At 37.3% G+C, this 14,082-nt stretch overlaps 1 protein-coding gene across 1 annotated transcript; it reads left to right on the top strand.

Annotated features, from left to right (window-relative positions):
• The first annotated feature begins 2,659 nt into the window (after nucleotides 1–2,659).
• Nucleotides 2,660–12,940, top strand: LOC105054551 (uncharacterized). Its single transcript, XM_073252092.1, has 9 exons — nucleotides 2,660–3,251; nucleotides 3,915–4,004; nucleotides 4,146–4,559; nucleotides 5,074–5,221; nucleotides 5,356–5,518; nucleotides 7,993–8,121; nucleotides 9,420–9,614; nucleotides 12,293–12,415; nucleotides 12,509–12,940. The coding sequence occupies exons 1-9, from the start codon at nucleotides 3,062–3,064 to the stop codon at nucleotides 12,608–12,610; spliced, it is 1,554 nt and encodes a 517-aa protein (XP_073108193.1). The 5' UTR covers nucleotides 2,660–3,061; the 3' UTR covers nucleotides 12,611–12,940.
• Nucleotides 12,941–14,082: the final 1,142 nt, after the last annotated feature.

The following is a 14,082-nucleotide window of genomic DNA, read 5'->3' as shown; positions in this document are numbered from 1 at the left end:
ATATATTAATTGTTATTATAAAATTAATATTAATATTAATATTTATAATATATTATTTATTAATATGAATATTTATTTTGATTAAAAAAATAAGATAAATAGAAATAATTTATTAAATATTTTTTATATAATTATAAAGTATAATAAGATATTTTTACTCTAATTTAAAATTATATTGAACCATAATATGACAATAATATGATTAATAATATATTATAATATCATATATATCATAAATATAATATCAAATATCAAATATAATATACTATTATATATATAATATTGATATACCAATATTTTTTCTTAGATTGAGGAATATTTTTATTTTTATATTTCAGTCAAAAATCACTATCGGGCGTGATCTTGAATTTCTGACTTGGAGGATAGATTTCTTATCGTTGGATGGGGGGCTAATTTGAGGAGTGGAAATGATTTGAAATCACTGCTACGTAGAATCATCGTGGTACAATCAAATACAGTGATCTTATCATCTCCATCCACATCATCTTTGATCATCGGTGGATCATCCCATACCAAACATCTCCTAATAGTTAATTTTTTTGTAGATAAAAAAATTATTTAAAAATCTATATTTTTCTAGATAAATATTTTTTAGGTAATATTTATATAAAAAAATATTTATCCATATTCTTTTATGTATGAAAAGTGGCTTCCAAATTTATTATCCACGTTTTTTTGCATTACTATTTTTCTGGATAAATTACTAAAATTTATCTATATATCTCATAATAGAAAGTGGATAATTAAGTTATTGGATATTGAACAATGGAGGGATTGAAAATAAGAATAGAATATTTTAAAAATAAAATTAAATGCTTACTTTACTGACTGATAGAAAAATAATTTGGTCATCTCCTAGATTGAATAAGATTTTTCTCTCAATTTATGAATATATATTATCTATAAAAAATAATTTATTTATTTTAAAAAATATAAAAATTTAAAAAATTGATCAATGAAAAAATTATTTGATTTTTTTATTATATATATTCATAAAAGAATGGACAAGGGGAGCTATTAAGCGGGTATCCCGTATCGCACCTATGATGCGTTAGAATCTCGCGACCGCCGTTAACCAATTTAGCGATTATGCCATCCCTCCTATGCCCTCTCTTCAATAGAAAACTTATACATGGAACGATGCTAATCATGCAGACCTGGCATTGCTTCGGTTGTCTCGTTAACGGGCTAACGCCGGTTGTTTGGCCTAATTTTAGATGGACTGATTCATGAATTATGACTCCTTTAGCTTTTAATTAATTTTTCTCTTTTTTATTTCTTGCGTATTTTGATTATTAATCGCTACTCCGGTTTAAACTTGGGACTTTGCAGTTACATGTGCCAATTAGCTAAACTACTTGCAATTTGCTTCTCACCATATTTTATTTCCTATAATAGTTATATTTATTAATTAGGTAATACTAATACCGATAAAAATATTGTAGGATGGGCAAACTTAAAAATTACGACATATAATCATCCAGAGAGCTTTTTGATATAATCAAATCTTTACCTATTGATGTAATACATACAATGAAAAAAATTATAATGTAGAACCATAATGAATAAACCAAGGTGCTCTCGTAGGTATTGAAAATTTTAAAATTTAACAAGCTCCATTCAGCCATACATTTGATATTTTTAATGCTTGCTTGTGCACTTCAACTAATATATTTATATATTATACTTGAGGTTGGTAAGGACCGGGAGACAATGCCCTCCTAAACTAACCGGGGCCCTACCAGGTGGTAAGAACCGAGGGACAATGCCCTCCTAACCTAACCGGGCCCACCAGCGAAGCACTTGGTAGGGTTGGTTTCGTGCAACGCCGCTGCCGCAGCAGTCATTTGAAAGTGAATGCCCCACCTGAGAAGGATGCTCCCATTCTATTGACAAAAATGCTTCAAAAGAGAAAATGCAACACCAAGGGCCAGACCGATTGGCCTGCTCCTCTTCTTTGCCTACCAGCTGCCTAGCTCGTTATTCTTTGAGATCTGGATAGAGACTCTTTCTGAGAGGGGGAAGCATGTATTCTTGATTATATCTAAAAAGTCCATGCTGCAAGCGGCAAGAAAAGGCATATCCAACGGTGGGGTATATGCCTATGATTTTATCAATCATAATAATAATTTACAGTCAGGCTTTTACATTTTTTGTGTCATTAGTTATTTGCTAGAAATCAAATGCATTGAACACGAAAGAGCACGTCTCCTGCAAGGAAAGTGCATTCATTATCCAAAACAAGGCAGATCGTATTAATAAAAGCAAAGTGGGAATCCCGTGAAAAGATCATTCTAACCAACAACACCAACCACGCTAATCGTCAAATCTTTTGATTAGCATTTAGCAGCGGATTAGCTGGCTAACCTAACACCCTTGCCCCATGGCCACCGAATACAAACACGAACATAGCCTGCCCCAGATGCTAGCCAATCCACCGTCCCCTGTGCAGCACGAGGCCAACAAGGGCAGCTGTTCTCTAGCCCACACGCCCCAAGCCGTGCCAACCCCTCGTCAACTCGGCCAACGCCTCCACCGAACAAGCCATGCGACTTTTTTCTGCAGTCGTGTACTACTACGGAGGGGTAATAACCAAAATGATTAAAAAAAGAAGCGATCGGGACAGAGGACGGAGCCTGTGAGTTCTGGAGTCTGGACCACAGCTGAGCTAAGCTTCCGTTTCCGTCCTGATTGGAGACCCGCTCGTGGGCGTGAAGCGCACAGAGGGGAAGAAAAGTACAAAACGCGAGATCGCGGTGGCGTGCGCGGCCGGACGTGCCGGCGACACGCGTCGACAGCGTGACGCGTCCATCTCGCCCGCCATAGACTACGCCGCGGCTTGCCAACTCTCCGTCGCGACTCCTTCCCACGCCTTTACGGCCGGCCCGCGACTTCTTCCTCGATCTCGGGCCCCACACGCTCGACAAAGCAGCCAGTACGGAACCAGAGCCCCCCTTCTCCTATTCTCTCTCTCTCTCAGCTTGCCTCCTCCTTCTTCTTCTTCTTCTTCTTCGCGAGAGAGAGAGAGAGGGGGTGAGCGATGGGGGGGTGTGTATCGAGGCCGGATGGGTGCGTGGGAGGGCGGAGGAAGCCGGCGGGAGGGAGGCGGAGGCGGCGGAGGAAGGTGATCAGGAGGCGGGTATCGTCCCGGAACTCGATGGAGACGATCGTTGAGATGGAGATCGCGGACGGGCCGGATCAGGGGTCATACGGCAACCCCGCGTTGCAAGGTTGTGGCTTTCTCTGTGTTCATCCCGGATTTGTTGTGCTACGTTTTGGTTTTTTGTTCAAGAAGATGAGATTTTTTTTTTTTTTGATCTGGCATTGACTTCTTGAGTTGTGATGTTGAATTAGGAGTTGGATTCCTGCACTGTGTTCTTCCTGAGAGAATTAGTAAAGTGGTTTCTGTTATTCTAAAGCCTTGACGAAACTTGCGTTGGAACTAGTCGGTTTTGACTTTTTTCTTTTTGATGGTTTTAGAATGTTGATCCCAGATGAGATCTTGGATGGAATCAAAGATACTTATCGGGTGCTGTCCTTTTGTTTAGATTTCTGACAAGAATTTTTGCGACCTTTTGAGGCGTTATTTAGAATTCAGCATTTCTATTTAGGGAGAGAACCTGTTAACCCGCCGGCCACAAGTTTTGATTTTTTTTTTTTTTCAAATAAAAAATACTATTGGTTTCTGATAAGTCCTTAAATTTGTGATTTGTTATTTTATTGGTCATCAGTAGTACTACAGCTTCTCGTTGATACTAGTTTTTCTTTTTTCTTACTGATACCGACTCTATAGACATTTGAAGTAATTATTCTATTGTTTGCAACACTCTGGTGTTGCTCTATCGCGCATGTTGTTGTCTTGACACTTGGCATGACTTAAACTGGAATTGTAGCACGCTTGTCTGGAAGCAATGAGGAGGCATGGTATGACTCGATTGCGATAATAGAGTCAGACGAGGATGATTTCCAAAGCTTTCAGGACGGTATGCAGCACTAAATGCCTTCGTATCTGAATCTTGGAAGCACAGCTGTGATAATACATGATTCATATGTATTAATGTCTCAGGATTTATCCCTGCTTTCTTGTCTCTGAGCTTTGTGATGCTGTGATTTTTTTTTTGCAGATGCTTCTTCTTTAAATGGATTTGAAAGCGAAGCTCGGTTGAGTGTTTCATCTTTAAAAGATGCCACCCATGGAGGTTCTGCTGTCAATGCTTCCTCCATCTCTTCCACTGACCAACACCCCAAGGGCCACAAATCAGGGGAGCAATATACAGGAAATTCAGAGAAAAATTATGTGAGCCATGACGATGTATCAAGCCTTTCTGTGGATGAAGAAGCTGGTAGGGAAGAAGGGGGAATACTGGACAATTGTGGTATTCTGCCAAACAACTGCTTGCCTTGCCTTGCTTCTGCAGCTCCCACGGCTGAAAAGAGGAGATATCTAAGTTCCAGTCCACCAAACTCAACGAAAAAAACTACTTTGAAGCTTTCCTTCAAGCGAAAGCTCGGGGAAGGACATGCTGCTGCAACACTGTGTGGGTGTTCATGCTCTTGTTTAAATCATCTCAGTTTTGGTGTTTCAATAGCATCATTCCAACTTTTCTATTCTTCTGTTCTTTACCACCAAAATTTTCAGCAGCCGAATTGTTTAAATAGTGCTTATCTCACCTTTGGAAAAAAATCATTGAAGTATGTTTGATCTAATCTTAATATGCAGGTAAAACCCTGTTTTGTGTTGTAATATGTTTGGAAATGTTATTTGACACTTCACAAGTTCTTGTCGCTGCTTTGTGTTTTACCTCTTATAAATAGTCATTACTGCATGTTAGAATGTAGACGGGTTATTATTATTATTTTTGGTTTTTCCAACTGCTTATTGAAACCATCATCTTTCTAAGTTCATGTCTTCAGTTTAGCATTGATTTATGCAATAGATGTCAGGGCCTCATGTATTAGATCAGAAACAAGTCCTTTTCATGGTATTTAGAAATACAGTTAACTGGGAATTTAAAAATTGCATGGACTTATGGCCATTCATTTGTATTCTAGTTTCTTCGAAGGCTATCCTTGAAAGACCACTGGCAGGTTCTCAAGTTCCATTCTGCCTAGCGGAAAAGAAAATACTGGATAGCTGGTCATGGATCGAGCCTAGTACATTCAGAGTCCGGGGAGAACACATTATAGGTGGGCACTATGTGCATTTCTGATTTTGACACTTTATGTATCATAACATATAACGGACATGTCAAGTTTGTTGCACTTGTAAATTTGAGATAATATTGCATATGACGAATAATCTGATTAGCACACTGATCTGGGATTATATACCAGGGATAAGAAGAAAGAATTTGCTCCAAATTATGCAGCATATTATCCGATTGGTGTTGATGTCTACTTGTGTCAGCAGAAAATAAATCATATCAGTCGATTCGTGGAACTCCCCATTTTCAATACATTTGGCAAGCTCCCAGCTATTCTTGTAGTAAATGTTCAGGTATGGATATCCATTAATTGATTTGTTTTCATTTGTAGGTCGTGTATCATACTACTATTTCAAAATTTTCTCATGCTGAAAAATTTAGAATGAGAAATTATCTAGTTTTGGTTTGTGTAAGTATGCCCATCCTACTGATTTTCATAACCACGATGACTTAAAAGATACATGTGCTGTCAACTATTACAATTTTTTTTTAAAAACCATGTCTAAATAATCATCCAGCTATTTTTATACTTCCAAGATCGTAATTAATCATTACATTGTAATTACATAATGAAGTTTGTGTATCAAATTGAACTAACAATTAAAAGCTATCTTACAAATCACATCATGAAGCTATTAGATAGTCTGGTAAAACTGAGACAATGGCAAGTATTAAGGTTCTTAAACTACTGATTTTTGGTTGTTTAAGTTAACCATCACTTCCCAGGTAGTTAAAAGGAAAGTTTTGAGTGGAGCATATACCTACAAATGATTTTTAGGAAGCTGGAAATGGTACATTATTATTATTTTTTTTTGGGGTGTGTGTGTGTGTGTGTGTGTTAGCTGTTAAGTTCAAGGAGGGTAAGCCTAGGGTTGCTCCATTTCAACCTAGGTGTCACAGATTTGAAACATGGAAAAGCCTCCCACATGCTGTGGTAAGGCTGCATACATTTGACCCTCCCCACACTGTAGTGGTAGAGCCTCATGCATTTGGACACCTTTTTAGTTGTTAAGTATCAAGGAGCCTAACCTATAACACAGTACACTTTATGAAGGAGAAGTTACAAATTAAAAATTATTGACTTCTCAAAAATTGTCCTTAGTTATGATGAATCAACAATTTTGTCAACTTTAAGCCTGTTCCTGTCACTTGTTAAAAGAAGACTAAACTGATAATATTCAAGTCGATTCTGTTGGAGCATATACCCTGTTTTCTGCAGTCGTGTTTGATAATTCTTTGGTGGCGTTAAAACTTAAATGCTTATTTGGAATTGTTATGAATAATTTCAAATTGAAGGGTCTATTTAGTAATTTTGCAGTTGGGTTAAATTTGACTGAGTTGTTTTGAGGGGGAAGATCAAAAAATAAAGATGCTATAAAAAAAATGGAGATGGCACTTTGGTCAAATATAATTTCTCTCTCATAAACTCATTTTTCATTGTTTCACTTTGTGATATAATAAGAGCAAATCAGTATCAGGATGTCTTATAAAAGGTTTGTTGTTGTTTATTTGTAGTGATTGGGTCCAACTGATTTTTGAAGTACTAAAAGAGCAAAACAATCTCCTGTGCTGTGTTGAGTAGGTTGCTAATTGATAAGGAGCTCACATGTACTGATATGAACTTATTGGACATGAGGATGTTTAGGATTTATGTGTGATATACTTACTAGAGAAAAATCGAGAGACAAGTATATCTGAGGAGGGCAAGAAGTAGCAGTAAGGAGGAGCAAGTGATAGATTTAAGTACTTAATATTTCTATGTAGTCAAAGAGATAGCTCAAGTTCAGCCACATAGTCTGATAGGGGGGAGCATTTCAGAGGTGACCAGGGAAGAGGAGTGGAAACCAAAAGAAAACATTGTCCAACATTGTGAAAGGTTTTGAAGATATGATGATTGTGGGTATGACCATTCCTGTTCTGCAATTTTCTTTATATGTGCGCAATTGAGTAACCATCCGTTATAGTTTTGTCGGTCCCTTTCTAGTTTTTCTCTGCACTGCATATTATGTTCATAGAGTATGTTTTTGTTGTAACTGGGGCATTTCTGGAATATGTTCACTGTTGACAAAATAATTAAAACCTTCACCTAGATATTCGTAGAGGTTGCTGAAATGAGAAAGATTAAGTTTATTTTGTGAAAAATCTTATGCAGTTTGGATGATGCCTCAGTGTACTAAATTCTGTATCTCTCTCTGTGTGGCTGTAGATTTTTGTTACTCTGTGTGTGTGTCTGTGTGTGTGTGTGAAGTTGTTGAAATGAGAAGGTTAAGTTTGTTCTGAAGATTCTCTGTCTGTGCGCATGTGTATGTCTGTTTCTGATATGTTGTAGTAATTACATCATGAAGGACATATATGTCTAAACAGCCAAACCCGGTGAGAGATGCGACAATGTACTTTAGGAACCTCTAGAGAACAAAGAATATGATATTAAGAACAAATAGTATAACAGAATTTATTCTGAAAATGATTATCAGGAAACTAACCACTCCAAGAATAACAAAAATTAAATATTTGGTAAATATGTCCGAGTTGAGCTTCATATTTAATTGATTCAGGATCTAAACATGTTAATTACTCTGAATCTGGTCATCATGATACTTTAAAATCATTCCAGTATGATAGTGTTTTACTGTTCCTTTCTCTAAATGATTAGGTTACCATAATTTACTGTAGTAAAATTCTTGTTTTATCTGGATACAAAGTTAGTGTTTTTACTTGGCAGTTTAGATAGTTGATTCACACATCAGATCTGTTGTGATTTTGTCAGGTTCCATTATATCCTGCTGCAATATTTCAGAGTGAAACTGATGGGGAAGGGATGAGCTTTGTCTTATATTTTAAGCTCTCTGAAAATTATTCAAAAGAACTTCCATCCCCTTTCCTGGACAGTATTAGAGTAAGATGAATTCTGCTCATACTTCTTCTCCACATCTTGTTTCATAGTGACATGTTGTAATTCAGAGATATACATCCTAATGCTTATGTTAAAATCAAGAAAAATTTTACATTTTTTGTATGCGTTGCACAAAATTTGCAGGTTTTAGTGTTCCCGATGATAGACGTTGGATGCTTAGTCTTTCAGTTAAGAATGAAGTAGATCTCTTGGTTATTCTGAATATTTAACCATGCCAATTTTGTTTGCACATATAAATATCTTAATTCTGGGTCTTTGTAATGTTTATTCTTCTTGGAAGACCTGCTCTAGAAACAATTTGTAGACAATAAACATCAATAAATCCTATATTAAATAAAATTAAATATCATTTTTATGATTTAAATATAGTGATTTTTTTGGGATCTATCGCATGAATGGTTGATGACTGCATGTGCATGATCCTGCCTATGCATAAGATTATATGGTTATCTACCAGCAAATCTTTACGCATTTAATATCTCTTTTATCATTTAAACATAATGATTTCTTTGAGATCTATCTCCAGAAAAGGTTGATGACTACATGAAGAGTTTTGATTATAATATAACTTTTCTCATAAGTAGTAATATTTGTGCATGATCCTGCCTAACTTGAGGCAAACCATGAACCATAACATCATGCGGTTATCAACCAACAAGTCCTTTCCCATCTAATGCAGGTGTAGTTGCAAGGTTAAGAGTGTACAATGGAAATGGAATAGGCAAAACCTTGTATGTTAGTGTTTGTAGATGAGTAATCTTAAGGATTGGTACACAGGTACTAGCCTCTATGTTTTAGTGGACTCCCATATCGTCCAGCAAAGCAAGAGAAAATATCCATGATCCATCATTCCTGCACTGAGTTCCACTATTCTGTGATATCCCATACCATAATGGAGACTTTCTATCTGTTCATCTTTGAAACCTGAGTGTCAAACAACCTCTATCATATGACAATTGAGCTGATTTTTGAATCACCCTAGCATGAAATATGAGAAGATTTGAACCATTTAAATTGTCACTACATAATTTCCACCAAAATAGCCATACTGCTATTAATGTGTGTTTTACTGTTTTTTCTGTAACTGATATCAGTCTGTCATCATTGATACAATCTGTTGTTTTGACAGATAGCTTATTTTTATTGTATTTATAGAATTACTTCCATAATCCTGCTTTTGTTAGTAGTAAATCTGTTTATTTATTTATTTATTTGCCCAGAATTTGTCTTGCGGATTTATTATATGTTTCTTATGGCATGTAATCTTCCCTTGCACATAGAGGTTGATTGATGATGAGACAGAAAGGGTCAAAGGCTTTACTATGGATACTATTGTTCCCTTTAGGGAAAGGTTAAAAATACTTGGTCGTGTAGCAAATTTGGAGGATCTTCCTTTAAGTGCAGCAGAGAGGAAGCTTATGCATGCATACAATGAGAAGCCGGTGCTCTCTCGTCCTCAGCATGATTTTTACTCGGTAAGTTTGTACTACATACATAATGCTTATTTCTGACCCATGTATCATTTTAATCATCAATTCCTGGAATTTTCTAACTATAAGCCTGTAAAAAGAAATTAAGTGAAACATATGGAATTGCTGAAATGAAGCACACTGTTTTAGCATCCAGCACAGACACAAAAAGATGCCCCCAATTGGCCAATGCTTCTGCATAGCCTAATGGCAAAACTAGGGATGTTACTGGCAAGACCAAACATAGTGGCCCCTAGGTGTAGCCTGCTCTGTGTTAGATTTGTTTTGTGCAGAACAACATTCATGCTAGGGTGGAAATTGGGCAAACTCATTCTCAGGTTTTCCTTCATGTCATACCCCTTATATTGTTTTGTTGTCTCAACAGGTAAAAACTCTGGCTTAAGCATGGAAACTATAATTCTTATTTTATTTTACTTTATTCTTTTGTGTATGTGTGTTTTTTTTGGCTCCCTTTCCCAGCTTATACTTAGGGTATATGTTTGGTTGCTTCAAAAAAAAGGTTATGGAAAAAAAGATAATTTAGAAAATTTGAGTTTTATAGCTGTTTGGATGGTGGAAAAAATAAAATAATACATAAACAGATTTTCCTAATTTTGTTATATCTTTGTTCTTGGAAAAATCTTTTTGTTTTCTTTTTTTCATTGGTTTCCAAAAACCAAAAATCCTATTGAGGTTTAGAGGTTGCATGAGAATGAACAAATAAATTGTGCACGTCAAGCCAGCCAGGATAACTACCTGCTTACTGATAGTCGGGTCAGTTTAACCAGTCATTTTTTATTTCACCAGCAACAACTTAAGTAATCCATTATTGGTTGTGAGTTTGTACTGTAGTTAACTATTTTACTTAAAACAATTTGAAAACAATCTTGTTAGACTTCTATCACTATTTTTAACTATATCTTGACCATGCAGGGGTGGCAATGGATCGAGTATTGGTCAAGTCAAACAATACCCATTCCCGCCCTGTCAGAAAAAAATAGCATATCCGTACCCGCTTTATACTCGTTTTGGATTGGGTCGGATAGGGCCAGGCTCCAAGGATGGGTTGGGTTGGATCGGGTTGGGTATACCCGAATAAGTCTCTCAATTCTTCTTCTCCGTTCTCCATCTCTGCCGCCCAACCACTGCCTGCCGCCCCATCCACAAACCCTACAAAATATCATGCTTTCACTAAGATTAAGCTCTCAAAACCTCAAGGGACCAACTCACACTGCCACAACTTCACAAAATCCCATATGCTTGAGAAAAAAACCCAACCAGAACCTAAAGACCCCTCCAATCTCCCTCGGGTGCTCTCCTTCCCCACAGATCTCCAAAAAAGAGAATGAAATGAAAAGAAAAAGAAGCAAAAAGGAAAAAAAAACATCAATCGATGTGGGAAAAGGTCTTACCTTTTACTTTTTTCCATCTTTCCTTCATTTCAGTTGATTTTTCCTATGTTTTTCTCTGGTGTTTCCTCTATTTTTCTGGTCCTCAGGAGTCCTAATTAAGTGGGAGGCTTGGAGCAGTCGAGTAGGGAGCTTAGATGATGGCTGGGGTTTTGTCAAAAACCCTAGCTGCTGGTTTGCCGCCACTAGGGGTGGAGGGGTGTGGTGGGAAGCCGCCGGGCCACCGCTTGGGGGGGCCGGGGGGGGCAAGGCCTCATATGTCAGGGGCTTGGCGGAGGTGAGAGAGAGCAGGGAAAGGAGGATGGCGAGCCAGCAATGGCAGTGGGGGGAGAAGGAAGGCCTCGGGGCAGTGGCATCATCGACCGTCGGCCGTTGGTGGCTTGGAGGATGTCATAGAAGGCAGAGAAAGGGTGGTGGCAGACCGATAGCGGCCGGGTGGCGGTGGGGACTCGGGGAGAAAGGGGAGTGGCGGTGAGAGACAAGAGGAATACGGGTGAGAGGTTAAACGGGGTTAATGGGACATACATACATACATACATACATATATAAGGTCGGGCTAGGTGGGGGTATACTATTATCCGTACCTAATGCGAATCCGATTCAGTATCTTTTATAAAACCCATACCTGTCCCATTCGGGTTGGGCATCCGGCGGGTCGGATCAATTTGCCACCCCTAAGTCTAACCATGCTTATAAAAAGTCATATATAGAATGTCTGGCTGTTGTTGGTCATAGTTTTTATTTTCAGAAAATCACTTCTGTTCTGTCGACCACACGAAACAGGAACTTAATTTCTTTGAGTCCACTCCCTGTTTTTTACTTTCATCCTTTCTGACGCTTATTACAACCAAGCTGGCACTTAAATGGACATACTTTTACTGCAATACTTTCCCCATCTTTTCTTTACTAAATAGGTTGCTTGACTACAACTTATTAGTAGAGACTGAGAAAATGCATATTTTGGAGACTGAAGGCTATACCATATCTGAATCTGCTTTGTGTGGAAAGATTGTAGTTGCAAGAGCTGGGGAGCATCGTATCCAAAGGCTTTACTTTCCAGAGAGTGGTTTTATCATATACGTAACAAAGTTAGTGCAGTTAGTGTAAAACTTATACCAGAAGATGTCTCTACCCAGCAGATTATTAGAACACTTCCTCTTCCCAAATAACTTTTGGCATTATGATATGACAGTTTTACATATTACATCCAAAAAAAAGAAAAAGCGAGAAAACAAGACCATCTGACACTGCCACTACCTGTGGTTTCTTTGACAGGGAGAGAATTACTTTGAGATTGATTTGGATATGCATAGATTCAGTTACATCTCAAGGAAAGGATTTGAAACATTTCTAGACAGGCTGAAACTGTGCATCTTGGATGTTGGCCTAACAATACAGGTAACGTTTTGGTTCAGCACTAATGTGAGTAAACACCTTATATGTTCTGTCTAATTAGATAGGATAGGAGGACATGACTTCGATTTTTCACAGGGAAACAAAGCTGAAGAGTTGCCTGAGCATATCTTATGCTGTGTTCGGTTAAATGGTCTTGACTACAACAATTACCACCAGCTCGCTGTGCATTGTCCTTAAAGTTGAAAAATCAGTGTCAACCAGCTTACTTGAAAATGTTTGTGTTGGAGGAGTCTACACATCCTGAGATTAAAGAAGCTACAGGGTGACATGCCAAAATTTTCACTCTGTGACATTGGATTATTGCCTGGCACACAAAGAGGGTGTCCATGCCATGGAAAATAGCAGCAGTTCTTCAATTTCAAAATACTTAATGTATGCTGAAAATTAGTTGTTAAGGCCAGTGGTAGAAGAGTAAGCTGATGATAAGTTGCAGATCAGAGTGGTACAAATGTTGATGTCAATTGGAAATTGATTAAAAATATCATTCACCATTTCACTAGTTATCAATGTATGTTTATTGCAGTCTTTGTCTGTGTTTTTTTTTTCCCCACAAAAAAAGAAAAGAAAAAAGGGGCTGTTCTTAATTGCTTGATTCTATCTTGGTATTACCTATGATGATAATGATACTGGATAAATATTCTTGTGACTTTAGGTACCACGGCTGTTTAGCATTGGTCTTAAATGTACTGCTTATCATTTTCTACTTACAGGGTTAAAATTCATGCTGAACAAAATAAATGGTAATGCGAAGGTTCATACATTAATTTCTCATACAAAACGAATCAAATTGGATTCAGGAAGTGCTTCATCATGGGTTGTGGTGGAATTGTTGCCTATGTATGGGAAATAGCCGAGAAGCCACAGACACTGATTTCCTTCGAGTTCCAACAACTTGTTTTGGTGGATCAAGTTTCAACTCCAGTCTGCCGACCGTAGTTTAACATTTGCAGAAAATCTTTTAAGTGGAAATGTCACAGATCATCCGGAGATTAAAATTTAGAGACTCTCCATGGTGAAGGATTGCAACCAAGTTTATATGATACATGAAACTTCACTTCATATTATGTTCTAAGCTACCTAGTGGTACACATTTAAGCAACGAATCAAATGGTTTCCTCCGAGTGAAAAAAATGCAAAATTGGTGTGCCATGCTCTCGTCTGCACCTAATAAAGCTATTTTTGGAACAGAAACATATAGAAAATAATGACAATAGGCATGCAATGTAGGTGTTGATCTGCTTTTCTAGCTAAATCTTTTTGTTTTTACAAAAGTCAAGGTGACGAATGATCGATGAATCCCATCATGGATGAAACTATGGTCCATTGGATTCTTGCAGAACTAAAACAGACATGTGCTTTAGTTTTCATTTCTAAGATGAAAGCAGGTGTAATGGAAAGACCCCTAGATATGGAAGGAATAACGGTAATATTATGCTTAACCTTACATCAAATATCAAGCTTTCAGAAGATAATCAGATTGTGTTTGACTGCTAGGAAGAGGGATGTAACTATTGGGACCAAGGTCTAATTAATATTATCAAGATATTACAAAGATAATTAAAGATTGTACCTCATTTTCCGCGCACATTACTATTTAACAGCTAAATACCGTAAGGTCTGGCTATTATATACATTGATCATCATAACAA

The sequence above is a fragment of the Elaeis guineensis genome, chromosome 2, assembly GCF_000442705.2.
Source record: "Elaeis guineensis isolate ETL-2024a chromosome 2, EG11, whole genome shotgun sequence".
Lineage (NCBI taxonomy): Eukaryota > Viridiplantae > Streptophyta > Magnoliopsida > Arecales > Arecaceae > Elaeis > Elaeis guineensis.
Note: the sequence above shows the minus strand (reverse complement) of the source record. Positions and strands in the feature narration are given on the sequence as shown.